Below are 25,519 nucleotides of genomic sequence, written 5' to 3' on the forward strand. Positions count from 1 at the left end.
CCTTGTATCCTGGGGTTGGACTTTCTTAGGAGCACAGGCTGCCAGTTAGACCTAAATGGGGCGAACTGAGCTTCCAGGGAGGGCCGGCAGTCACCATGGCCCCCCCTAATGTCACATTCACAAAACAAAAAACCCCTTACTCCAACAGTTAAAGCAGCAGAGACTCATGCCAGCCCCCCTGTCACCTACGGCTGTGTGTTACATTCCCCTAGCTACCCCCACGACACAGCCCTCCGTGAGCCCGGGCTGCACCCCCCCAGCCCAGCTACCCCAGATGGGAGAGGAGAGGACACTGTCTGCAGTGAGGGAGATATGGGGGGAGGAACTGTGTTGGTCTTGACACCGAGCAGCAGGAACGGTTGTGGCAGTTGCTGTTTGAGTTCAGAGACAGCTTTGCGCTGAGTGAGGAAGAGGTGGGTCAGACTCATCTGGTGCAGCATGAGATCGACACAGGTGATGCTCTGCCCATCAAGATGCGTCCCCACTGTATCCTGCTGGCATGCCAGGATGCAGCAGACAAGGCTGTGTTGGCGATGCAGTGGGCAGACTTCCTCGAGCCCTCAGACAGCCCCTGGGCGGCACCAGTTGTCATGGTTCCTAAGGGGGGCAAGCTGAGGTTCTGTGCAGACTACAGGCAGCTGAATGAGGTAACCAGGAAGGACTCATCCCCCATACGACGCATCGATGAGTCGCTGGACCTGGTTAGGGGGTCCTCCAGGTTTCTCCTCAATAGACTTCCACAGTGGCTACTGGCAGGTGCCCCTCTCCCCAGAGGCTAGAGCCAAAACTACATTCTCCACTAACAGAGGACACTGGCAGTTCAAGGTCCTGTGCTTCGGCCTGTGCAACGCTCTAGCTACTTTTGAGCGTTTGATGGACAGGGTGCTGGATGGAATACCCCGACTGGAGTGTCTGGTATACATCAACGACATCCTGGCCCATGGCAGCTCATTCCAGTCAGCCCTGGGTGTGCTACAGCGTGTGCTGGAGAGGGTGGCTGCTGCAGGCCTGAAGCTCCACCCCGAGAAGTGCCATTTCATGGGGAGAGAGCTGTCCTTCTTGGGCCACCAAGTGGGGAAGGAGGGTATCAGCACCATGGAGGACAAAGTGGGGGCTGTCCGAGACTGGCACACCCCCACCGACCAGCAACAGCTGAAGAGCTTCCTGACCAAAACTGATATGGGACTGAATACACAAGCACCATAAACTGGGAAAATGTTTTAGGTTACAAAAGCAAGTATAAGAGTATTTGCCAGGGAATATTTTTTAATTATAAATCTGATTATTTCACATGGAGATGTGGGAAACTAAAAAGGCTAACTAGCTTGGTATGTTTTTTTTGCCAGGCTAAAGCCAGCTAGCGAAGCTGACAGCTAGCACTTACTAGCAAGGGAAGGCGACTTCCTTGTTTTCCTTTTTACTATTAAAAAGACAAAAATAAAAAAATAAAAACTTTGTGAATGGGAGTTGGACAGACGAAGATATCATGTTGCCAAAACGTGTCCACTACTAAAAGATCCCACTCAACTCATGTGCACGCACACACGTAGATCAATGGAGTTAAGCTTGTATTAACCTTTAATGCGTGTTCTGCCTCCTTTCCGATCCGAGCGGCTATTCCTCGACCTCAAACCTATGCCCAATACACATCGTGACGTATTTCATTACGCCGAAGATACCACTGTTGCTAGCAACCTCCACCTAATAATTATCATCAAAAACAAACATCATTACCATCACAATAAACTTAAATGGGAGGCAACAGTCATAATATAGTTGGCTTAACAGACAATGTGTATTATTTAACATTACTATTAAAGTACTCAATTGTTTACAAGTTGCTAGCTATCCCATTATGCCATCACCGAAAACCACATTTTTATCTTCTTCGGTGGTTTGGTCACTTCCTGTTCTTCGATGGACTCTGGCTAGACTGAAAACGAAGGAAAGTTTGAGAAAATTCAAAGTATGTAGCGTAAGTCTTACAACAGAACCTTCAACCACAAGGGGGCGTTTCGATTTCACTCCATTGTGGACTTCCCCATTGAAATGAATGACATCCGGCGCATACTTTTAACTTTTAAAATGTATTACCTATTATGTGTGGCATAAACATAACCAGTCACAATGTTTTCATCTGATTATGCTATTTCAAAAGTCTCCTGTAGGCTACCTGTGCATGTTCATCCACTCCAATATAATTCCAGCATCCAAACTGTTCACCGGTCATTCGATGAATGGGAGGAGACATCTGTTAGAAAACAAAACACCAAAAAGTTTAATGACAATCGGAGTTTGTCAAGCCAAGCCTTCGATACTGAGTAGGGAGGGATGTATTTTGTGTTTGTTCGAGATTGACATACTCTATTTAATTTTGGTGTTGAAAACGCAAACCACGATGAAGCACTCGAAGTCGGCAATCGGTATGCAGTTATACATTGCTTTTGGGTTGTGTGTGGTGCATTGACACAGAAACCTGTTGGTGGAACATTTGTTACATATATTTTAAATAATTATAAATATAGCCAGTGGCAACCTTTCATTCAGGACAGGTGTGTTTGAGCCCCACATGTTATTTTGGCATTAATACGTGTCACATATCAGTTTGAAAACAATGTAAAAAAATAAATCATTGAGTTGATAAAGCCGCATATGAACATGGTCTTCTTTTTTGATTTCTTGAGGAAGGCAGCTCCAAAATGCTGGTTTTTCAGCCTAGCTCAGTGCTTTCTGTGGTGGTGAGGCAGCCAGCGGAAAATACAAAGCATAGGTGTTGATAAAGTTTTCCAGTTGCGCCATGATTAGCTCAGTGTTCTGTCACTCATGGGGAAACTACGTCACCGCCAAGTCTAAGGGTAGACCTCGAAAATTCAAGCCTCTTGGGTGCTGCCATAGAGTTACATTAGAAGTGCTCATCCAAGAAGGCTCAAGGTATGTGGCCACAGATAAGATTATGTCAAATCACGTTATATCTACAGTATCTTTAATTGGACGGATCATGTCAACATCAGACTTTCAAAATCTTAGCTAGCGGTCATCATGAATCATGTCAACAAGCTACTGGCAAATCCTTTTTAATCCTTGTCATATGAAGAGAAATAATGAAGATAAATTATAGACAAAATGTATCGATGCTCATCAGCCATTGGACATAAACATTACACAACAAGTTGGAAATCGCAAATTCAACAATGAGTGGTTTGGAAGGAATCAGTGACAGTGGCTAACTGCAAGCACTGCAAAGAAATCACTAACCTGCTATTCAGTGGAGTGGCTGTATGGTCCCAAATCTGGGATTAAGTGTCTCTTTTCCAAGTTTAAAATGATAAACATTCAACATTGGCCATGCTGTCAATGAAGCATGATTTGTGCTGCGCTCAAAACAACTGTTAACTCTGAACTGCGAAACCTTGACTTCAGTGAGTTCAAGACAACTTGGAATTCTGGGAAAAAATAGTACCGACTGGGAAATACGTTTTGAACGGTCATCCAACTTGGAATTGTAAATCGGTAACTCTGGCCTCTTTCTAGAGCTACGACCTGAAGATCAATGACATCATCATGATTCAACCTTGTTTTTTTCAGAGTTCCCAGTTGTCTTGAAAGCACCATAAATCCAGAGAATGCCAGACTTTGATGACAACATTTGCCCACGAAGGACCGCCGCGCCACCTTCCTGTTCAAGTGAGCACAGCACAACAAGGTGAGTCCAAAAATGTATTTTATGCTGCTGCATAAATTATGTAATATGCCAGGGAGATATTATTACTTTCTTAGCTACAGTATACATAAGTGTATGTTGTGTAGTAAGCTGTTAGTAGCCCATGTGCCTCACCCTAATAATTTGGTCTATTTACTCCTCTTAATTTTGCCTACTGTTCTGACTTGGTGGTGCACATGTAGCCTATAACCTGTTTTAGAGAAATGTAATCATCAAATTTTGTAAGAGCTTTCATTGTCTGCTTATATTCCCCCTTTATTTATCCTATGGTTCTGACTTGGTGTACAGGGAGAACACTGTAAGAACGGCCCATTGTCTGAATTCTGTCGCTGTACATTTCAAAAGTGCTAAACAAATAATTATATTGACTACATCCATCCTAGTTCACTCATTAATATGTTAATCTAAATTACGGATTGCCTCTTATCCACTTGTCGTCCCCTTATGCCATAGTTTGAGCATCTCAATTGTCATTAGAAACCACATTTGTTTAAGCAAGTCATCCATATCAGCTATGTTTTTTAAAAGTCAGTAAATGAGGCTGAATGAACTGTTTCGCTGCCAGACAAGGCTCCGCTGATAGCCAGGTATAGCAGTGGTAAGATGTTGGGACTCTGCTGTTGGGACAGCTTTATGTAGACCCTAACAGTTTGTGGGCACCGTTTGTCACCGTTACAGTGCAATTAATGTATTGTTTAGTGTTGTGTAGTGGCTTTGTGGGCGTGCATCCCACTTTATTTGTATTTTTTTGCCCCACCAAGATGCACATGCTACAAATCACCATTGAATATAGCATCAAAATGTTCATAATCTGATTTCCCCCTAGCTGATCATTGTCTGCATCCATCTCTGATCGTAGTGTAATGAGATGAAACCGGCAGGGAGAATGAGCTCCTCAGTGGTGGTCAGCGAACACTTAACCTTCTGGCCCATAGCCCTGCATTGCATCAACTGTGCCACAAAACCATGCTGAAGTGGTCAAGTCGATATTCACGGGTATAAACACAGGTTTGCTACAGGCATTGTTATTTGTAGTAATCCCTAATGTAGCTAGAACTAGCGGTGTCTCAAAGCAGCCTCATAAAAGTTCAGTCATACAGTCACGCTTGCTATTCAGAATTGAAATATCTAGCCAACATTTTAAGTTGAATAACATTGCTTGTGAACTTTAGAGCTGTAACAATTTGACGCTTTGGTTTAAGGCAAGTACAAACGCATACTAGTAGTAGCCTAGTCATCGCTCCTGCTCGAGTCATTCAGGGTGATGCGAAACAACGTCATCTCACTGGCTTCTTCTCTGGTGATTGAGCTCTCATTGGCTATTGCTGATAACCGTTCTCAAAACATGTTGTTGCACATCTCACACTAGACGAGCATTGCAGATTTTGTACCGAGAAAATCCAACATGTTTGAAAATATCGGTACTTCTGGGACTGCTCAAAGACACAATCAGTAAAAGAAAAATCGGTCTAGCTAACTAGCAGATTTTTCCTACATCAATCGTCAACATCAATGATCATCTGATAGCCCACCGTCTTTTCCTGATGTCAATCATGTGTTTTGGAGGCACTAACTAACTGCCTTGCTTACAATTTGTGATGATGAGAGAGGGTGTTGTTGCCGAAATAGGCCTATGCAACAACATCAAAAATAGTTTATTTTTTCAAGCAGGGTGCCTCTTTTTTATTATTTTGAGCACCTGACCCCTGAAAGGTATGTTCTGTGCATGGCCCTGATCCAAGATGAGTGTAATTTATACAGCGAGACTGAGATGATTTGCCCTACAGTCTTAATATGCTGAGGTCTAAATCTAAAAGTAGACTTGTGCAACATTCTCTGGAGTGTACTGGCTACTCTAAACTTCCCCTATATCATGCCTGACATGTAGACGGTTCAATCTATTCTTATCTCCGAACCATCTGCCCTAATTAACCAATTAGGTGAGAGCTTAGACAGGGTCATGGAAACATGGCCTAGCACACACAGTCATGGATACTAATCCCATGGCCGGTGGGAACTAGTTGAGATGAGACACTACTCAGTAGGTAAAGCTGGGACCTTCAGGTATTGCACATCTCACTATCAGGAATTGGTTGCCTGGTTACATCCCTGGACACCTCAGCACACTGACTGAGGCTTTATAACTTTCCTTCCCTTTTATTCCATCCTTTCCTTCACTAACACTGATCTGAAAGCACTGATCACTTGAGAGCAATATGGTGGATACCTATCTGGTTATTGTATGTATCAGTGGTCATATAGGAGTAGGTAGTTGCCCCCAACCACCAGTGCAGAGTCAGATGTTAGAATTGCAGGTATGCAAAGTAATCTGATCCTAGACCTGTGTGTAAGGGCAACTTCTGCCTCAAGCAGTCATAAGGGAAGGACAGCACTGAGATCTGGATCTGTTTTAATCTCTTGAAAGGGATGAGCATACTGTTCTGCTACTGTTAAGAGAAAAGGAGTGAGGTCATAATTCTCATGTATTCAGGAAAGCAGGATTACTGTGACGTTAAGTAGTAAACAAAAAAATAATTCCAGAAACTGCGTCTGTACTGTGTAACAGCTGATAAAGCTATTCAAGATTTAACTAGAGTAAAAACTAACTTGGGATTTCACCTTCATCCAATATCGGCCCATCCCCAATATCAAGGGTTAAAAGCAAGTGGAGTATGTTTTGTAAGCCAAAGCATTCATCCTTTGCTCATTTCCTTCCTCATTGGTGAAATCACAAGGCCACTGTCCAGCTAGATAGAGTGGATATGGTATAGCCTGCTGTTCCACAAAGAGTCACATGGTTTGATGTCGGCTTAAGGCAGAACTGATGTGGTCCCATCATAGGGAACTAATGACTGAAAGTGAAAACTAGGAAGAGAGGAAAAGATTAAGCAGAATATCATGGGAATGTCTTTCTCTGTCCATAGCATTTCTGTTCAACCATGTTATATGGCGAGATGTTCTGATGAAAAGAGAGCACAATGTACCGAATATGGTGACAGGTTTATAATGGAATGACCCACTGAATCTGAAGAATAGAGCCATTGAATCATGTATTTAGACTGGACACATGCACATCCATGGCTGGCCAGAGGCATCTGTAAACTGAGCTCATCAGTCCTGACTAATCAATACAAATCTAACCTTCTTTTTCAGTGTGGCTGAATTCCTATGAACTTTGCATCAAGGTGCTTTGTGTGGCTATACTGCCCTCTAGTGGCAAACTCAGATCGGTATGTCCACCGCTGAATTATGCACAGTTTATTTGGATGGCTCCTATATCGTGTAAATCTCGATATAGTTTGTAAATATTCTGATAGGCCTGTTGCTAAAAGACCCAAAGTGTGTGCTGCATGAGTATCTGCCGAGAGTAGGCCAATTAGACCTATACATAATTGACTCATTAGTTTATTCACGTGTCATCATGCACAGTTATGTGCAAGCCAAGCCTGGACACAAATGTTCACACTCGGCATATGAAAATATTGCTGACTTGTGGAAAAAAATGTAGATGGACGTTTTTGCAAATAGCTATTTGAGAAAAGGCTGGTAAAATTGCAAGCGCAGCAACAGTCTCAAGGGCATTGGATGAGGATGAGAGGGATTTTGGAGCATCTGTCTGCATGGTGACGTCACTGACCCTGCTCGTAATCCTCTCGCGCTGAAAGGATGCTAAATTGCTATCGTCTGGAAGGACATATAATAGTACAATTCTCACCGAAGAAGAATGCCGAACGAGGATGTAGGCTATTAGATTAGAAAATATTTTTTTTCCGGCATCGAATCAAAATCCCTCGAATTCTGGAGACGAACTCAGACGTGATAAGAAGTGTTATGCGACTGGGGATCATTCCTGAGGAAAGAATGCGCCATGGACCAGAATAGCCTGTATGCAGTTAAAACCTGTGTCGTTTTATTTATGTGGGTTGTATTTCAATAAGATGATGTTATTTCTCTTTAGATAATAGACAACCTTTGTGCGCACGGTTGGTATTTGGCAGCATTTTTATATTATTGTATTTACCCTAATCATTGTTGCCCTTCAACCAGACACGGGCTAAACGTGTCATCCTTTAGGTTATTTCTGTATTTTGTATTTTTCTTCTTTGCGTTTTTCAGTGAATTAGGGCGTTGCAGAATTGTCAAATGTTTGCATTCAATGTCGGATTAGTGGTGTTGCGGGCTATGGTGTTTGTTGTTTGGCCTAGATTATCTCCCCTCCATCTCTGAATGAATGTCTGAGGAATAACGGCCTTGGTATTTTTATAGGATTATTCTAGTCATACTACTATGGTAAATAACATGTTTGCTTATGCTGCATGACAGGCGCGTAAGGACATCAAATGTGCCACCTCTTTTCACCTTAAGGCGTTTTCATTGTGGTAGCCTACAACCTCCAAATTCAGAGCATACCCTTTCCTACAAGGACTAAAATACACGGCCGTCCCTAACCAACTTGATTCTCTTATAATGGCTGCCGTGGATTATCTCGTAGGCGTATTGGTGATCTCCTTATGAATAGCCGAGGTTGAGTCAACGAAATTTCATGGGCCAAACATTATCCAAATTGGCTGCAATACCTTATATGGAAATGAGGCTACGCTATATGGAATGCACCCCCATCTGAAGCGACAAGGACCGGTTCTCTCTCTTGGTGAGATTATGGATAGGATTGCCTAAAATGGAGACCGGTGACGCCTTTTTCTCTCCATCCATGATTTAGACTCCGGCTCTCCGTGTTCACAGCGGACCTTGATTTAAAGTCATTCAATTAAGGCACGCGGTGAATGCCAAGAGCCGAGCCCTCTGCCTACAGCACTAAATGGACGCGGACGCGCCATTCTTTTGCGCGACGCTGTTTTTTATTTTTATTTATTTAACTAGGTAAGCCAGTTAAGAACAAATTCTTATTTACAATGACGGCCTACCCCAGGTGGACGACGCTGGGCCAATTGTGCGCCGCCCTATGGGACTTCCAGTCACGGCCGGTTGTGATACAGCCTGGAATCGAACCAGGGTCTGTAGTGACGCTTCTAGCACTGAGATGCAGTGCCTTAGAACGCTGCGCCACTCGGGGGCCTATTTAAAAGCATTGCATCTGTAGCCTAATCAATAACGCATAAATTAGTGATTCTACCACCAAATATAATTTCCTATACAGATTTCACTTCGTTATCGTTGCAGGGAGACATACATGTTTGCCATTTCAAGCCAGCATTATGTGGTGTGGCACAGAGGCGCTGTCCACGACACATGGTGCTGAATTTGACCAGAGGCCAGTGTCATCATGCTGCTAGTCTGCCTTTGGCTGCCTAGAGCGGATGTTGACGTCAAAACAAAGCAAACTCAACTCTTATGTAATTGAAAGGCAAGAGTAATCCATCTCAAATGCTGTCCTTTATTGTGCATGGTGTGTTAGGCCCACTGTTTTTTGAAAATCACTGTTTTTTAACTTCATGCCTAATAAAGATTTGAGAAAAAAAAAGTTGTGTTTAGGTATTTATCTCAAACTCTCACACACACGCGCACACACACACACTCAAGCACTAAATAGTTATATAACATAACTAGTTTCACACTACAGAGGTGGAGCTGACTTTGCAGCATATTCACACAATCAAAAATCATCACGCATGCAGCGAAGCTCATTTCCTGAGTTTAATTCCAGTAATTCAACTTTTATTCATTTTCATAGCCAAGAGGATTTAACTTTGTGGGGACTTGTCACTCTTTAATATAGGGTTAACTTAGCATGTAAACAACCCCTTATCCAGAGCAGACGCTCTGGATAAGAGCGTCTGCTAAATGACTTAAATGTTGTGGTGAGTACTAGCTGTCCTATTCACAACAGTATTTTGAATCCTTACAAGAAAAACTAAACATTTACAGAGTAAAATCCCTGTCCGCAAAGAATATATAGTTTTATTTTATTTGAGATATTCATCTTACTAGCAGCCAGAGGAGTCCAGGGAGATCCCGATTGTGGCGATGCTTTACATTGCCTGAAAAGCATAGCCACGCACATTTACGTTGAAAAAATACGAAACTTCCCTTGTCTGTCACAAATGTTAAATACAATTATGTTTGAACTTACTCTGCCAATTGCCCATGGGGTAGGTCTCTCAGCTGGTCAACATTTGAGACAACATATTCACAGGAAAGAATAAATAAACCGACTTCAAAACGCGGGTCTCTGTGTGTGGCAATCAAGATCTGTTTGCTTACGACGGAAGTACATGCACGAGATGAATGCATACTAATTGCAGGCGTTTACATGGTTTTGCGCATGTGCCAATTAATATACATTTCAAAGGCAGTACGGGACCTCTAAAAAGTTGGGTAAATAATGCTTTCCTCTGGATATCAAAAAAAAAATGCAAAAAATGTTGATCAGATGAAGGACCAAACGCAGACAATTAAACATTACTAAACATTTTCTGCTGTGTTTTGTTTCAGATTGTATACCAAGAATTGGTATCACAGTCTGATTTATTAGGCAATATGAGGGGTAGCTGTACCAGAGACTTTCATATAGGCCTACAGTCAATTAACTAATTAGACTAGACTCAGCTGCTATCGCATTGGTGCCTTTGGGAGAGCCACCCCTTAATTAAGTAGCCCAGAACTGTGAACATTTGTTCTAGAGTAAACGGCCTTTAAGGGATATCTTCATTTACCCACCAACTTTGGCGGTGCCTGTGGGCACTGCTTGGTGACATTATGCTCTCGGCATATCTGACATTGACACTTGAGGGCGCTGTTGTCAAAAGAAACTCACGTGCCGCGTTTTGAGAGAGCGGGAATAGTGTACTGTGAGCATAGCCTACTCTGTACGAAGAAGTCTGGACCTTATAGGTAGTTGTGCATTTGCCCTGGAAGTGCAGGATTGCTGGTTCAAGTCCTATTGTGACTCTTTCCCTCAATCCCTACACTACATGTGTCCTTATTATTGCATGGCCATCTAGTGACTACGTCACGATGTCTTATTCTGTTGGTTGCATACCAAGGAACAGTCTGAGCTCTGTTCATAAAGCCTTGGTGCCAGACCTACTTGGGGCAATCAAGCTCCGACTCATAGTCTGTTGATAAATATAGCACTGCTCTGGGCGACACTGATGTTCACAACGCAAATGTATGAAGTCCGACCACCTGGCAAGGGTTTATACCTCACAGCAAAATCAGTGGTTTGTTTAGACTATAAATTGTGGGAAAGGCACAGTGGCAATTTGCACATGCTCTTAACTTATTCCAAATGTAGGGAGCGGTGAGAGTTTGGAGGAAACAATCCACCTGTGGTGTATTCATTACGTCTCGCAAATTAAACCGTTGACCGTTTAAGAACCAAACGGAAGCAAACAGAGCAAACGGACCGAAACGGGGACGGCCCTACCTGAATTTAGCCAATATAAACTCTCGTTTTCGTTGCAAAACGTTTTCCGTTTGTAGTAGACGGTTTCTGTTGCAAAAAAAATAAATATGTTTGGAGTAAATGGTTTCTGTTGCAAAACGTTTCACAACAAACGAAACGTTTTGCAACATAATGGTGCGTTCTATGAGCGGTGACGACACAAGTACGTCACTTTCTACCCAATGATGGCGACTGAACGATTTTACAGCACAAGAGGCTAGACCCGTGTTCCCACAAAAACAATATTGTCAAAGTAACAACGAAAGGCGAAATAACAGTGTATTATAGTGACAACATAGTTACGATAAAGGAGGAGAGGAGCATCATCTGGCAGTTATGTTTCGGGATTGTCCCGCCAACGTTCTCCGACCATAATGTGAGACGGAGAAAAAGGGGATCTTGAAGCGAGCAGCACAGTCATAATCTGGATGACAAACATCGCTCAGTGGTGATTCTGTCACATCATCCATGCTGCCTTTATTTAAAAAAAGCTAGCTGCTTGATATCCATTCATCACAAAGAAAGTCATCTTGACAGCTAGTATTTCATCGTCGAAACCCTGGGAGGGGAACCGCTGAGGAAGGATGAAATTCACGGAGCACCTTTCGGCGCACATCACTCCTGAATGGAGAAAACAATACATCCAGTATGAGGTAAATAGCTAGCTAGCTAACGTTAGCGGTCTTGCTTTTTGGCTCGCTCAGCTAGCTACATTATGCTAGCTACAGTAGGTGCCAAAAAGGGGGTTTTCTTAATTAACGGAGCTTGGTTTTTTTAATAGCCAACCCAACTAGTAATATAGGGTTAGCTTGCTCAATTTATCTCGCTAACCACCTCGCCAGTATCGAAAATAGTTTTGGCTGAACCCTTGCCGACTAAACTCAACTCCACGATTTACGAAAAACGACTGATTTCAGCACCCAATGAAGTAGCCTGCAATTACACAGAACAATGTCGTTTGTAATTGCAGGCTATTTGGGTGCTGAAATCAGCAGTTTTTGGATAAAAACTTCATTTAATGAGACGTCGGAGCTCCAGTCCGCCCACACTAAATTAGTCGCCGCTCAACTCCATCGTAAATCGTGGAGTTGAGTTTTATCGGTTAGGATTAGAGACTTCATGCGTTCAGGTTTCTGCACAGACGCTGTGGATGCTTCAGTCCAGACTAGAGCGACCGGTTCAATTGTGTGTGAGAGCATTTTTAAACCCTCTAAATGGTTAAGAAATAGAGTGAGAAAGAGATGTCATTGTTGCAATAGTTGGTGAGTGGGCAACATGTACTATAATCTTAAAGCTGCAATATGTAACTTTTTGGGCAACCGACGAAATTCACAGAAATGTGAATTATAAATGTCATTCTTATTGAAAGCAAATCTAAGAAGCGGTAGATGTGCGCTATTTCTATGCTTCCCTTCTTAAATTTCGTTTTAGCGTCTTTTACTTTCGGTTTTGTACACCAGCTTCAAACAGCGGAAATTACAATTGAAAATATATTTCACAGGGTTTAGATCAGGGATCATCAACTAGATTCAGCCGTGGGCCAATTTGTTATTCAGTGGATGGTAGGGGGTCCAGAACATAATCATCATTTTTTGTTGTTGACTATAACATACTTTTTTTCAAACCTTGATTACATTTGGTAACATTGTCCTGCATAGGGTGCAGTCTTTCGGATGGGATGTTAAAACGTGGTGTCCTGACTCCCTGTGGTCATTCAAAATCCCAACCTGGTCACATTCTGTCACGGCCAGCTAATCATCCCCCTCATTCCTAATTGGCATATCACTCCTCACCTCTCCAGCTGATAGCTGATGTGTGGTGGGAGTTCTGAAATAAAAATGGTCGCCGTGCATCACTGAGGTGGGTGCTACATATTGATGGTGGATGAGCTGAGTACGTAAAGCGCTTTGAGGACCGTCAGTTAGTAGAAAAGTGCTATATAAATCCTATCTATTATTTGTATACGATTACAAATGTCTCTATTATGCGTGGGAATACTTGGGAACAGTTTTCTAAAAATTAAAATAGCTGATTTCCTGGTGTTTTTACAGTTTATGTCCAACAATAAGAATAATCTTGGAAGGCCGAATCAAAATGTATTTGTCACACTGAACACATGTTTAGCAGATGTTATTGCAGGTGTAGCGAACTCGCGGCTTGGGGAACCCTGGTTTAGATTGCTTGTTTTGTCACAAACTGAAATTAGGCGAACTATTAGAATTTTAACAACCAGGGAATGGCAGATCAATTTCTGCATATTGCACCTTTTTAAATTGACATGTTGAATTACTTTGCCATATTAAATTATTGTATATGTTGCACTAACTTCCATAATGTGGACAGTTTGTGTTACTACCTTACACAAGCTTGCGTTTTCACCCCATAAAATTGAGTGGAATTACACATCCTTTTTTTTTAACCTCCGATTGGTGTAAAAGTTAGTCATCACAATGACATAAGCAATCAATCTTAAAACAGATCAATGTCTTTGGTTTTGTACCATTGATTTTGTCACACGCTGGGATGCACAGGACTTAGATTGAGGAATTAACCTCTGAAATGTAACTATATGTAATTGAAAATGTAACCTACGTAATCCACCAAGTAATTATTTATCATGAGTGCAATAAACAATAACTAGTAATGCTGCATACTCCAAGAAAGGTTCAAATATCACCTTTCTGGTAAAAACTGATATAAATTGCAGAGGTGTAGTCACTTTTGAGGATAGAAGCTCAAGTACACAGTACAAATATTTGATGTATTTCCTATTCAACAAAACTGTATGAATAAGGCTTAAAATTAATTATATTGTTTTCAAAATAATTATAATCAATTTATAAAACGACTAACTATAAGATTTCGTAAAGTATTCAGACCCCTTGACTTTTTCCAGATTTTGTTACTTACGTTAGTCTTATTCTGTCTGAACCCTACATCACAGCTACTAACAAACTCAGTGCCTCTGTTCAATGGGGATGATTGAAAAGACCTGCAATCTATGGAACCGGTGTGGAATGCAGCAACATACTGTAGCTCTGCAATGAGCACCTGCATTTGGAGGTGACGACGGCTGCAGTCCTCAGTCAGACTGAGCCACAGCTGCTTCCAGTTCTAATCTACGCTTTGCTGCTTCTTGCACTGATTTTTAATAAAACATCTCTGTAAAGGGTCAGCTTGCCCTCCCCCAGGACTTCACTCTGCTGGACAGTGTGTGAACAAAATGGTTCTTTGTTATGAAATAAGCATACCAAATAGATTTGTGGCATATTGATCTACGCAGGTGTGCAGGCCGGCATTCTTAAAAATGTATGAAATATGGTGTAGTTATGTGTCCACCACACCCAGCCCCCCCCCCCCCCCCCTTTTCTTCTCCCTCAGAAAATAGCACTCTCGACCATCTGCAGTACATATAATTTAATCATCTAACATCAGTGCTGCGGAGGTTTCCTTCGTGGGAATAGCCTACCGATTAGAGATTGGCAGGGCTGGAACAGACACGGAATGATGGCTCTTTAGCTCTTGCGGGGGTCAGCTCTTTACACAATGATGACACAATTTGTCTTTCCACACTCCCGGCTGTTGGCTAGAGTTGCACAACACATAGAGACGAATTATCACTTGTGTAGTGGTTTTCAGAAGTGTATTCTGAGAATCTGACTATTTATGAGAACCTGTTTGTTAGATTCTGCCTAGCTGTGTGTGTGTGTGTGTGCGGTTTGTTTGAGTGTGCTCTCTCTTTCTCTCTCTCACTCACACACACACACACACACACACACACACACACACACACACACACGTATGCATGTGTGTGAGTGCATGCATATGCAGCTCTGAGATATAGGTGTTGTATTTGTTCACTGATCTCTCTCTCTCAGGGCAAGAGGGAAGCTGGCCTCTGCACTCACCATTCTGTATGAGCAGAGCACTCTACTGCCTCTGAATTAGATTCAGCAGGGAAACGGGCTGAAGCTTAAAGCCGATTTATGCCTGAAATGTGTTTGGAGGCTCTGTATGAAAAGTGTGACGCCATTGCGGAGCCCCCGGTAGCACGCAGAGTCCAAATGGAGCTCTGTACCGCATCGCCGTGCGCCGCCCCAAATTTTGTAACAATGCGGAGGGTTACATATAGCTCCGCATTGACATGATTGGTTGATAGTAGGTGAGGGCGGGAGGTCCTGTATAAACACAAAGTCCCTTCCTTGACAACTTCCTTGACAACAGCTCTGCGCTGCTCGGCGAAGCGCAAGAAGTATGAACGCCCTGACTTCTGCAGAGGCCGCGTCACCGTAGGATGCTGCACGGCCAACGCAGACGTCGGATTGACCCTGTGTTACTGTGTGCGCATTCATGTGTTTGCGTGCCATATTCATGTCTGTCTGTATTCATGTGTGTGTGACTGTGGTTACGGTTGTCATTGAGAATAACAACCAGTGCCAGTCTTAGTGCTGTCTGTGTGACCTCTGTTGTTGTCTACACTGCTGTGTCTTTCGCTCTTGTGGAACGCTGGTGTCAGCCGATTTTTCTGGCTGCTGGCTGTCACCTGACGCGAGTTACACCGAACCATTAAAGTCACAGTTTATGATTATCGCTGTTGTCTTTGCAGAAAGCAAGGGTGGGTCGTATTCGTTAGGGCAAACGGTTTGCAACGGAAAACAAAAACAAGTTTCTTATTGGACACGTTCAAGTAGTTCCTTCCTTTTTGAGTCATTTTTTTTCTTCTGTTCGATGAATATGACCCTGATTACGGTTTACAAGCTCACATTGGAGATGCAGTGGCTAACTCACCAGTAGTTAATAGTTTATAGACAACCTACGCCTTCATCTTGGCTTGTGCGTCATAGAGTAGATATAATCCTATTATAAGCGTGACACCCAAATATATATCAGTTTTCTTTTAGCTTAGGAGCCTGTTAGGCAGACGAATGCAGTGAAATTGGAGACAGAGTGAGTGGTCAGTTGTAGTCAGAAGTCACTCAACTTGACTCTGTTCATTCTAACCAGGCTCAGTCTCCTAGACTCCTCCTGGTGTAGCCAAATACACACACACACACACCTCCACCGTCCACACTGCTTTGATTTTGGCTGGCCTTGTGTTGTTGTTTGGCCTGTATTACGGTCCATGCTGTGTGAGTACAGCCATATGCGAAGATACCACAGACCTGTGAAAGGCCAACAGGAGTACAGCGTCAGAGAAGGGAGGATGGAGGGAGGTTGGGTTAAAGGGATAATCGCCTGCCTGTAGTGTTCTGCTTTCTTTAGGAAATGTACGCTTTAACACCCACTGATACACTTACTGCACAGACACAGGCTCAAGCAAGGGGCAGTTGCCCTCTCTGTCACGTACACACCCACACCCACACACCGTGGGTAGTGTGGGAAAGCGTGGGCTTTCGCTACACTAGTAGCCCGGCACCCTGTCTTGTAAGGCTATATGCTGAGCATCGCATGACAGTTGGCGAGCTTTCTAAGCAGACCACGTCATGCCATCGCTGCCTCTGTTGCTGTTATCGTCCCTACCATCTGTGCCACAAACAATTTGCTGCTCAGTCAAAACACCGTCCCTCACTGTCACCATTTTAAAAACCGAACAAGCCTAGGGAAACACTGGACTGCTAGTTAGAAAGTAGTGCAAAAAAAAGGGTACAAAACGTCATGTGAAAAAGAGGAAGACGCTTTCTCACGGTTAAGCCTAGGAGCTAAATGTTCCCGTGGTTTTACTTACTAGCAATGATTTTACCACAAGGGTCTTCTTCAGGCCTTCCCGTGTGGTCAAACTGACTGTTTCTAATAAAACTACTGGAGCGTTCAACAGTGGACTGTTCCATTTTATATTAGCCCTCGCTCTCACAGGGACAGTCCTGTGACCGTCTTCGTGGGGTGCAGAGCAGGGACCAGGTTCACGGCGGGGTCATATCACTGTCATCAACTGGCTCAGCTACAGGGCAGAGTAAGAAAGACGCTGGTCGCGTTCCAGCCCGCCGCACTGTGCGAAATGATCAGATCTCACAATGCCTTGAAGTGTTTTACATCTTCGGAACCACATTAATATGATAAAGGCTAGCAGTCTTACTATATGTACGGTCCGACTGTGTGGAGATGGGCTGGAACACAACCGACCCCTCACAGAAGACCACAGCTAAGATGGAGGAATACACAGATGGGCCCCCTTAGTCTGTTGGTTCTCACGCTGTCTCGCTATTGACTGTTTCTGAGATTCTATCTGATCTAGCCAAGTTCTAAGGGAATAGGCATGAACTAGTGCAAGTCATTTTATCCTCCATCTAGGTAGGGTAGCCCCCCCCCCAGGTAGGGTAGACTCTAAGTACAGTATTTCTAATAGTGTCTAATAGCAGCGAAAGCTGACCCCAGGCTATTTGCCTAGGAGTAACATTTATCTGGACACTTTAAAAGGCATCTCTTGGACTGAGGAACTGAGGATGCCTGTTGTTGTAGCCTGATGGTGAAGCTGTTGTTCCAAGGAGTCACATGACGAGAGAGAAAAACAAGCATGTGAGAATGGATCTGCCTGCATCATTGTTGTTGGGAACAGTGGGGGTTGGCAGTGTTGGACACACACACACACACACAACTTGGATAAGGTGACAGTATGGAACCCTGATAAAGAACCAGCAAACACTGAATGATTGGGAATGATTGATTTGCGATTCCCACTGTAAGATAATACACACACACACACACACACACACACACACACACACACACACACAGAAACTCCAAACACTCCCACACAACACAAGTATGCCAATGAACCCAGAGCGCAATGGCTGATCCCAGGTCATGCACAGACAGCACCACATGCTCATCATCCACCATGGGCAGAAATAAAACAGGCAAGACTATGAAACTCCTGTTTGCACTTGTCCACGTCGGTAGAACAACCAATAGGTTGTCTTCCAGTCAACTAGACTTCTTTCCCAATCATTTGTCCATTCGTTCTCTTCATTCGTTGCTCTTGTTTGTACATTACTGAATCCACTCATTCAGCAGAGCATGAGTGACCTTGACCATGCGGCTCTATTGGCACCGAGGACTTGTATTGTCGTCTGTCTCACTGGCTTCTCCACAATAACGAGTGGCTTCTTGTTCTCTGCACTACGGGACACACACACACACACAGATGTAGAAAGACTGCAGTAGCTATCTGCTGCTGACTCTGTCTATTCTGAACCCATTGTCTGGACTCTGGCTTGGGGGCTAGGGCTTCGAAAAAGCACCTTCTGTTCTGTGTGATTGGCTCCGTGATGCACCAGAATAACCTTGACTGTTTCCTTTGTCATCCTGATGCCAAGGAAAGCTGGGACAGAACACTTCCCCTTTTTCACCTTTCTTCTCTATTGTTAGATTTGCATGACCTGTTATTATCACGCAGCTCGGCTGCTTCCGCTGGCTGGCTGGTTGGCTGGCTGGTTGGCTGGCTGGCTGGTTGGTTGGTTGTACTGTCTCTGGTCTCTCTCTCTGGCCTCTGTCTGTCTACCTCAGTGCCTGCCTGCCTGCTTACTTGCTCCTGGGCAGAAATTCCCTGGCTGTTTTAGCTAGTCAGCGGTGGAATAATCTGGTTGCCCATGTTAAGGAGCGGCAGCGTCGTGAGTCATACACTACAGCACATCACAGGGCTCTACGCTGAGCTTTTTTACAAGGAGGACGTGTGCGCCTAAGTAACAAAAATAAATGTAGGCGGACACAAAGACATTGAGGAGAATGAAAAATATGAGGTAATAGTCCTTCATATTTCTAGGCACACTGGTGCTCCTAAATAAAAAATTCTGGGACGCACAGCAAAACATTTAGGCGCATATGCGAGTAAAATAGTCACACTGTATCATGTGCTGTTATAACACATTGTGCTGCAGGCTTACATGTGTGCACCTAAAGTGCATCATTTAAAGTGTTTACATGTTGAAACATAAGTCATGTCGCCTGAAACAAAATGTCTGCAGTGCATTAGGCCTTTTTGTGTGTCATCCGATTAGTTAGGTTAGTGATTATTATTATTATTATTATTATTATTTTATTTACCCCTTTCTTGTTTTTCTATTTCTGCTCTGCAGGCTTTCAAGGATATGCTGTATTCTGCCCAGGACCAGGCCCCCTCTATCGAAGGTAAAATAAGCTCTGTGTGTGTGTGTGTGTGTGTGTGTGTGTGTGTGTGTGTGTGTGTGTGTGCGCGTGTGCGCACGTGCATATTGCACACTATTAGGGCCCAACCCTCCCCCCCAACACACCACTATTAGGTAACCAATGGCCTTTCAGTATGAAACTGCTGCAGACATCAATGCAAGAACAAGTCAATCACCTGCATTAGATAGACCAGGAGAGAAAAGCGCTGGGCAAAGTGGAAAATGGAGAGAAGGAAAGACAGAGCGGAGGAAGAGTGTTGAGCCAGGGAGAGGAAGAAAAGTGCACAATAAGCAAACCTCATCCCTCAAATATCCCTCTTTCTTTAAATGAAGCTTCTGTCCATCAGTCTTTGGTCTAACAGCAAGGAGAATGACAGAATGCTTTGCTCCAGACCTTTTCTATCGTCGCTGGCGTCATCATAGCTGTCCTCAGTTTATTGGACGGCTAATCCATTTCTACAGCGTGATTCTCAGTGCAGCGCGGCATGGTCGTTAAGAGTTCCCTGTGGTGTCTGCGTGGCATTGTGAGCTTGAAGACTTAATCCAGCTTGTTACGTTTGACCAGGCCACAGAGGCTACTTTGTTCCACTCGCCTGTCAACACCTTTTGTAGGAGCCTGAGGTCTGTAACACAGTCAAAGCTCGGAGGGAACTGCGGTACACACATGTAGGTGGAGGATTGTATAGTGTAGCTGATTAGGGTGAAAAGAGTTGGTATCTATCAACCCTGAGATGTGCCTGAAGATAGAGGCGTTAGGCGAGTCAAAGCTTGAGGGGACCCGAGAAGGCATGTAGGCTGAGTATTATACAGTGTAGCTTCTTTCAAGGGATAGAAATGGTTTTCTATCAAACGTGTGCATGTCTGTGTGTTAGACTTGGGTTCAAATACTATTTGAAATCATTTCAAATACTTTAGCCACCCACCGTGGGATTAAAATTGATTTAGTTGTATTTTTTTTTTTATCAATGATCTACACAAAATACTCTAAGTGGGGGGAAAAAAAATGAATAACTCCTATAGGTTTAAGCTAACACATACACATACATATATATATATATATATATACTGCTCAAAAGAATAAAGGGAACACTTAAACAACACAATGTAACTCCAAGTCAATCACACTTCTGTGAAATCAAACTGTCCACTTAGGAAGTAACACTGATTGACAATAAATTTCACATGCTGTTGTGCAAATGGAATAGACAACAGGTGGAAATTATAGGCAATTAGCAAGACACCCCCAATAAAGGAGTGGTTCGGCAGGTGGTGACCACAGACCACTTCTCAGTTCTTATGCTTCCTGGCTGATGTTTTGGTCACTTTTGAATGCTGGCGGTGCTTTCACTCTAGTGGTAGCATGAGACGGAGTCTACAACCCACACAAGTGGCTCAGGTAGTGCAGCTCATCCAGGATGGCACATCAATGTGAGCTGTGGCAAGAAGGTTTGCTGTGTCTGTCAGCGTAGTGTCCAGAGCATGGAGGCGCTACCAGGAGACAGGCCAGTACATCAGGAGACGTGGAGGAGGCCGTAGGAGGGCAACAACCCAGCAGCAGGACCGCTACCTCCACCTTTGTGCAAGGAGGAGCAGGAGGAGCACTGCCAGAGCCCTGCAAAATGACCTCCAGCAGGCCACAAATGTGCATGTGTCTGCTCAAACGGAAACAGACTCCATGGGGGTGGTATGAGGGCCCGACGTCCACAGGTGGGGGTTGTGCTTACAGCCCAACACCGTGCAGGACGTTTGGCATTTGCCAGAGAACACCAAGATTGGCAAATTCGCCACTGGCGCCCTGTGCTCTTCACAGATGAAGCAGGGTCACACTGAGCACATGTGACAGCCGTGACAGAGTCTGGAGACGCCGTGGAGAACGTTCTGCTGCCTGCAACATCCTCCAGCATGACCGGTTTGGCGGTGTGTCAGTCATGGTGTGGGGTGGCATTTCTTTGGGGGGCCGCACAGCCCTCCATGTGCTCGCCAGAGGTAGCCTGACTGCCATTAGGTACCGAGATGAGATCCTCAGACCCCTTGTGAGACCATATGCTGGTGCGGTTGGCCCTGGGTTCCTCCTAATGCAAACAATGCTAGACCTCATGTGGCTGAAGTGTGTCAGCAGTTCCTGCAAGAGGAAGGCATTGATGCTATGGACTGGCCTGCCCGTTCCCCAGACCTGAATCCAATTGAGCACATCTGGGACATCATGTCTCGCTCCATCCACCAATGCCACGTTGCACCACAGACTGTCCAGGAGTTGGCGGATGCTTTAGTCCAGGTCTGGGAGGAGATCCCTCAGGAGACCATCCGCCACCTCATCAGGAGCATGTCCAGGTGTTGTAGGGAGGTCATACAGGCACGTGGAGGCCACACACACTACTGAGCCTCATTTTGACTTGTTTTAAGGACATTACATCAAAGTTGGATCAGCCTGTAGTGTGGTTTTCCACTTTAATTTTGAGTGTGACTCCAAATCCAGACCTCCATGGGTTGATAAATTGGATTTCCATTGATTATTTTTGTGTGATTTTGTTGTCAGCACATTCAACTATGTAAAGAAAAAAGTATTTAATAAGATTATTTCATTCATTCAGATCTAGGATGTGTTATTTTAGTGTTCCCTTTATTTTTTTGAGCAGTATATATATATTAAGATGGTCATACCATGGATCATTTAGCTATTTGATTTAGAATTTTAGGAACCCTGTAGGTATATTTAAGCAATAGGGCCCGAGGAGGTGTGGTACATGGCCAATATACCACTGTTAAGGGCTGTTCTTATGTACGACGCAACGCGGAGTGCCTGGACACAGCCCTTATCCGTGGTATATTGGCCATATACCGTAACCCCCCCCCCCCAGGAGCCTTATTGCTATTATAAACTGGTTACCAATGTGTTGTCATACCTGTGGTATACAGTCTGATATGCCATGGCTTTCAGCCAATCAGAATTCAGGGCTCAAACCACCCAGTTTATAATAAAAAGTATATATTATTATTGATTTTTTATATTGATTTTGGCCTTTACTGCTATAGCCCATAGAAACGCATTCAATAACACATTCATAAAATGGCAAAGCAGAGTAAAAAAAATGAACCCTAAGGAATAAGGTGGACGTGTCCGTCCTATATCTAGGCGATAGAAGCAAACTCAGGATTTATTTGTTAGACCCATATTTAGTCACTTTGGTTATGGCACTTTTGCACCCTATTCACGTTGTGTGATTTTTAAGGCCCGGCACTGGGTTAGCTTCGTGCCAACTCCCCTAAAGCTTGTGGATGTCGTAGAGCAAAACAAACAACACTGTCGTAAGAGTGTCCTTTCACATGCCCCATGTTATGGAATTGGCGCAAGCTTTATAAAACCGTCAGAAAGACGATTGAGCTGTCGCCACTGATGGGTTCTGACGTCTAAACTTGAAATATTGTTATATCCTATGGAAAAGGAGAAGGGCCACAGTCTGGTTGTTACACCAGAAGTTATTGGTTATGTATATGGTGGAGTCAATTAAGGTTGGATATGAGCCAGGGGCTTGGAATGTTACTGTGTGAGGGAAAGGCAATCACATGCTTGCGGTCACTGATAGGGTGGAGAGCTGTGGATTAGTGAGGAATGGGGGCTGAGGTCAGGAGAAAGAAGGAACAGTTTATTAGCCACACATCACTTAGCTTCCTGCCTAGCAATAAATATGTAATGTTTAGAGGGGAGGAGGAGACTTCACCTAAATTGTGCTGGTGGGAACATGTCTTTGTCTGTTCAGCTGTCTGAGCCAGTGGGTGACTACACTTGGTGTGAGCTTTTATAGTTGTCCGTCAGGTTCTAAATAACAGGGTAAAAACGAACACCGCTGAAAGAAACTGTACGTCTCTAGCATAAACACACATTCAGTATTCAAAGTGACGTCACATCAAATTACTGTAGGGGTGTTTTAACGGGTAAGTCTCTTAAGAACTTTGCGCACGGGGAGGTGTACAATATTTCGCCATTATTCTTTTTAAAGCACTTCAAGCTCTGTCAAATTAGTTGTTGATCATTGCTAGACAGCCATTTTCAAGTCTTGTCATAGATTGTCAAGTTGATTTAAGTCAAAACTGTAACTAGGCCCTTCAGGAACATTCAATGTCGTCTTGGAAAGCCACTCCAGTGTATATTTGGCCTGATGTTTTAGGTTATTGTCCTGCTGTTTCCCAGTGTCTGTTGGAAAGCATACTGAAATCAGGTTGTCCTGTAGGATTGGCTCTAGTCAGTTTCTTTTTATCCTGAAAAACTCCCCGGTCCTTATCGATGACAAGCATAGCTATAACATGATGCAGCCATCACCATGCTTGAAAATATGAAGTATTTGGAATGTGATGTGTTGTGTTGGATTTGCCCCAAACGTAACAATTTGTATTCAGGACAAAGCTGCAGTTTTACTTTAGTGCCTTATTGCAAACAGGATGCATGTTTTGGAATATTTTAGGTTAGTACTATTGTGCATGGAGTAACTACAATGTTGTTGATCCATCCTCAGTGTTCTCCCATCACAGCTATTATTTTTTTATTTTACCTTTTATTTAACTAGGCAAGTCAGTAAGAACAAATTCTTATTTTCAATGACTGCCTTGTTCAGGGGCAGAACGACAGTTTTTTTTTTACCTTGTCAGCTCGGGGATTTTATCTTGCAACCTTTCGGTTACTAGTCCAATGCTCTAACCACTAGGCTACCTACCGCCCCAGGTAAACTCTGTAACTGATTTAAAATCACCATTGGCCTCATGGTGAAATCCCTGAGCGGTTTCCTTCCTCTCCAGCAACTGAGTTAGGAAGACGGCTGTATCTTTGTAGTGACTGGGTATATTGATACACCATCCAAAGCGTAATTAATAACTTCACCGTGCTCAAAGGGATGTTTAAAAATGTAGGTGGGTGCCATTAGGTAGGTGCCCTTTGTACACAATTGGAAAACCTCCTTGGTCTTTGTGGTTGGATATGTGCTTACAATTCACTACTCGACTGAGGGACCTAACAATTATCTGTATGTGTGGGGTCTAGAGATGGGTTAGTCATTAAAAAAAAACACTAATATTGCACACAGAGTCCATCCAACCTATTATGTGACTTGTTAAGCATTTTTACTCCTGAACTTTGTTATGGCAAGCCTAAAGGGGTTGAATACTTATTGACTCAAGACATTTCAGCTTTTAATGTTTGATTCATTTGTGAACGTTTCTTAAAAACATAATTCCACTTTGACATCATGGGGTATTGTGTAGATCAGTGACACAATCTCATTTCAAGCTGTAACACAACAACATGTGGAAAAGGTCAAGGGGGTTGAATACGTTCTGAAGACACTGTATATCCCTGGGTTTCTTCGGCGCAAAAACAAACACAGATTCCTGTGTTCATCTGCGGTCATAGTTCAACATCACTGCCACTGATAGGATTGGAGCGAGCCGGTCTCTGGGTCTGTAGGTGCTGTTGCTATGGCTGGACAGTGGACACGTGGCCTGAAGTGTTGCCCAAGTTGAAACTCGATTCATCAGTGCTGTCAGCAAAAAAGCATTGGGACACTGTTATGCTCCCAGTGTGTTTACTCTAATAGCAATGTAGTAACCAACCGGTGTTATATAACCAAGAAGACACGGCAGTCCGCACACCGTGAAGCTCCCAACCAAGTGTTTTTGATTTTTGTTAATACCCTTAGCTCTTTGTTCAGTAGGCCTACCCTTTCCAAACTCTCAACTGCAGACCGCAGTCGTCTTTGTTTTCATCGCTATGATACGCCGTAGATGCTTTCACCCCATGAATTAGGCCGAAAGGCACCGTTTTTATTTTCTTCCAATCAACACATGATAATAGAACTACGATTGTTGTGATCGCTGCAGCTGTTCGTCAGTGTGTTGTGTGAGTGTGTCCGAGAGAACGGGAGCGAGGATGCGACCTACCCACATGTGGTAAATGACCGTTATGAATGGCTGTTGCTTATGAATATGTGTGTGGGTGTGTGTTGATTATCTCGGCTGCTGTTTTCGTGCCATTACGCGTGTGTGTGTGTGTGTGTGTGTGTGTGTGTGTGCCAGAACTGGGTGTAAATAGCTGTTATTTGCCATGGCAGACTAACGATAATCACAGGCCCATTTTAGGCTAAATTGAATGTAATTGAAAAGTTAATGATGGTCCTTGGAAACAGCTGAGGTTTGCAGACTTGTGAGGTTGGTTTCGCCCGTTAATTTTCACACACAGACATCATGATGTCACTTCACCAGCAC

The 25,519-nt window shown here is 43.6% G+C and overlaps 2 protein-coding genes across 6 annotated transcripts in view; one reads left to right on the forward strand and one right to left on the reverse strand.

Annotated features, from left to right (window-relative positions):
- The window catches only part of LOC115156830 (dual specificity protein phosphatase CDC14AB), a 50,979-nt gene extending 31,170 nt beyond the window's left edge, over positions 1-19,809 (reverse strand). For 2 of the 5 annotated variants that reach the window (XM_029704557.1, XM_029704554.1), the window contains exons 1-2: positions 9,813-9,999; positions 2,174-2,251 (exon numbers count right to left, since the gene is read on the reverse strand). Coding sequence is in view for 3 of the 5 variants with exons in the window: in XM_029704554.1 (XP_029560414.1) it covers positions 2,174-2,251 (78 nt within the window). In the remaining 2 variants the exon portion in view is untranslated. Of the gene's footprint in view, positions 1-2,173; positions 2,252-9,667; positions 9,721-9,812; positions 10,000-19,661 lie in introns of those variants that run through there. The other 3 variants (XM_029704553.1, XM_029704558.1, XM_029704556.1) reach the window with 3 other exon arrangements.
- The window catches only part of LOC115156829 (xenotropic and polytropic retrovirus receptor 1 homolog), a 36,694-nt gene continuing 22,431 nt past the window's right edge, over positions 11,257-25,519 (forward strand). The window contains exons 1-2 of the mRNA XM_029704551.1: positions 11,257-11,779; positions 19,199-19,250. Of these exons, the coding sequence (XP_029560411.1) occupies positions 11,711-11,779; positions 19,199-19,250 (121 nt within the window). The 5' untranslated portion in view covers positions 11,257-11,710. The remainder of the gene's footprint in view (positions 11,780-19,198; positions 19,251-25,519) is intronic.

Source organism: Salmo trutta, chromosome 21 (assembly GCF_901001165.1).
Source record: "Salmo trutta chromosome 21, fSalTru1.1, whole genome shotgun sequence".
NCBI lineage: Eukaryota > Metazoa > Chordata > Actinopteri > Salmoniformes > Salmonidae > Salmo > Salmo trutta.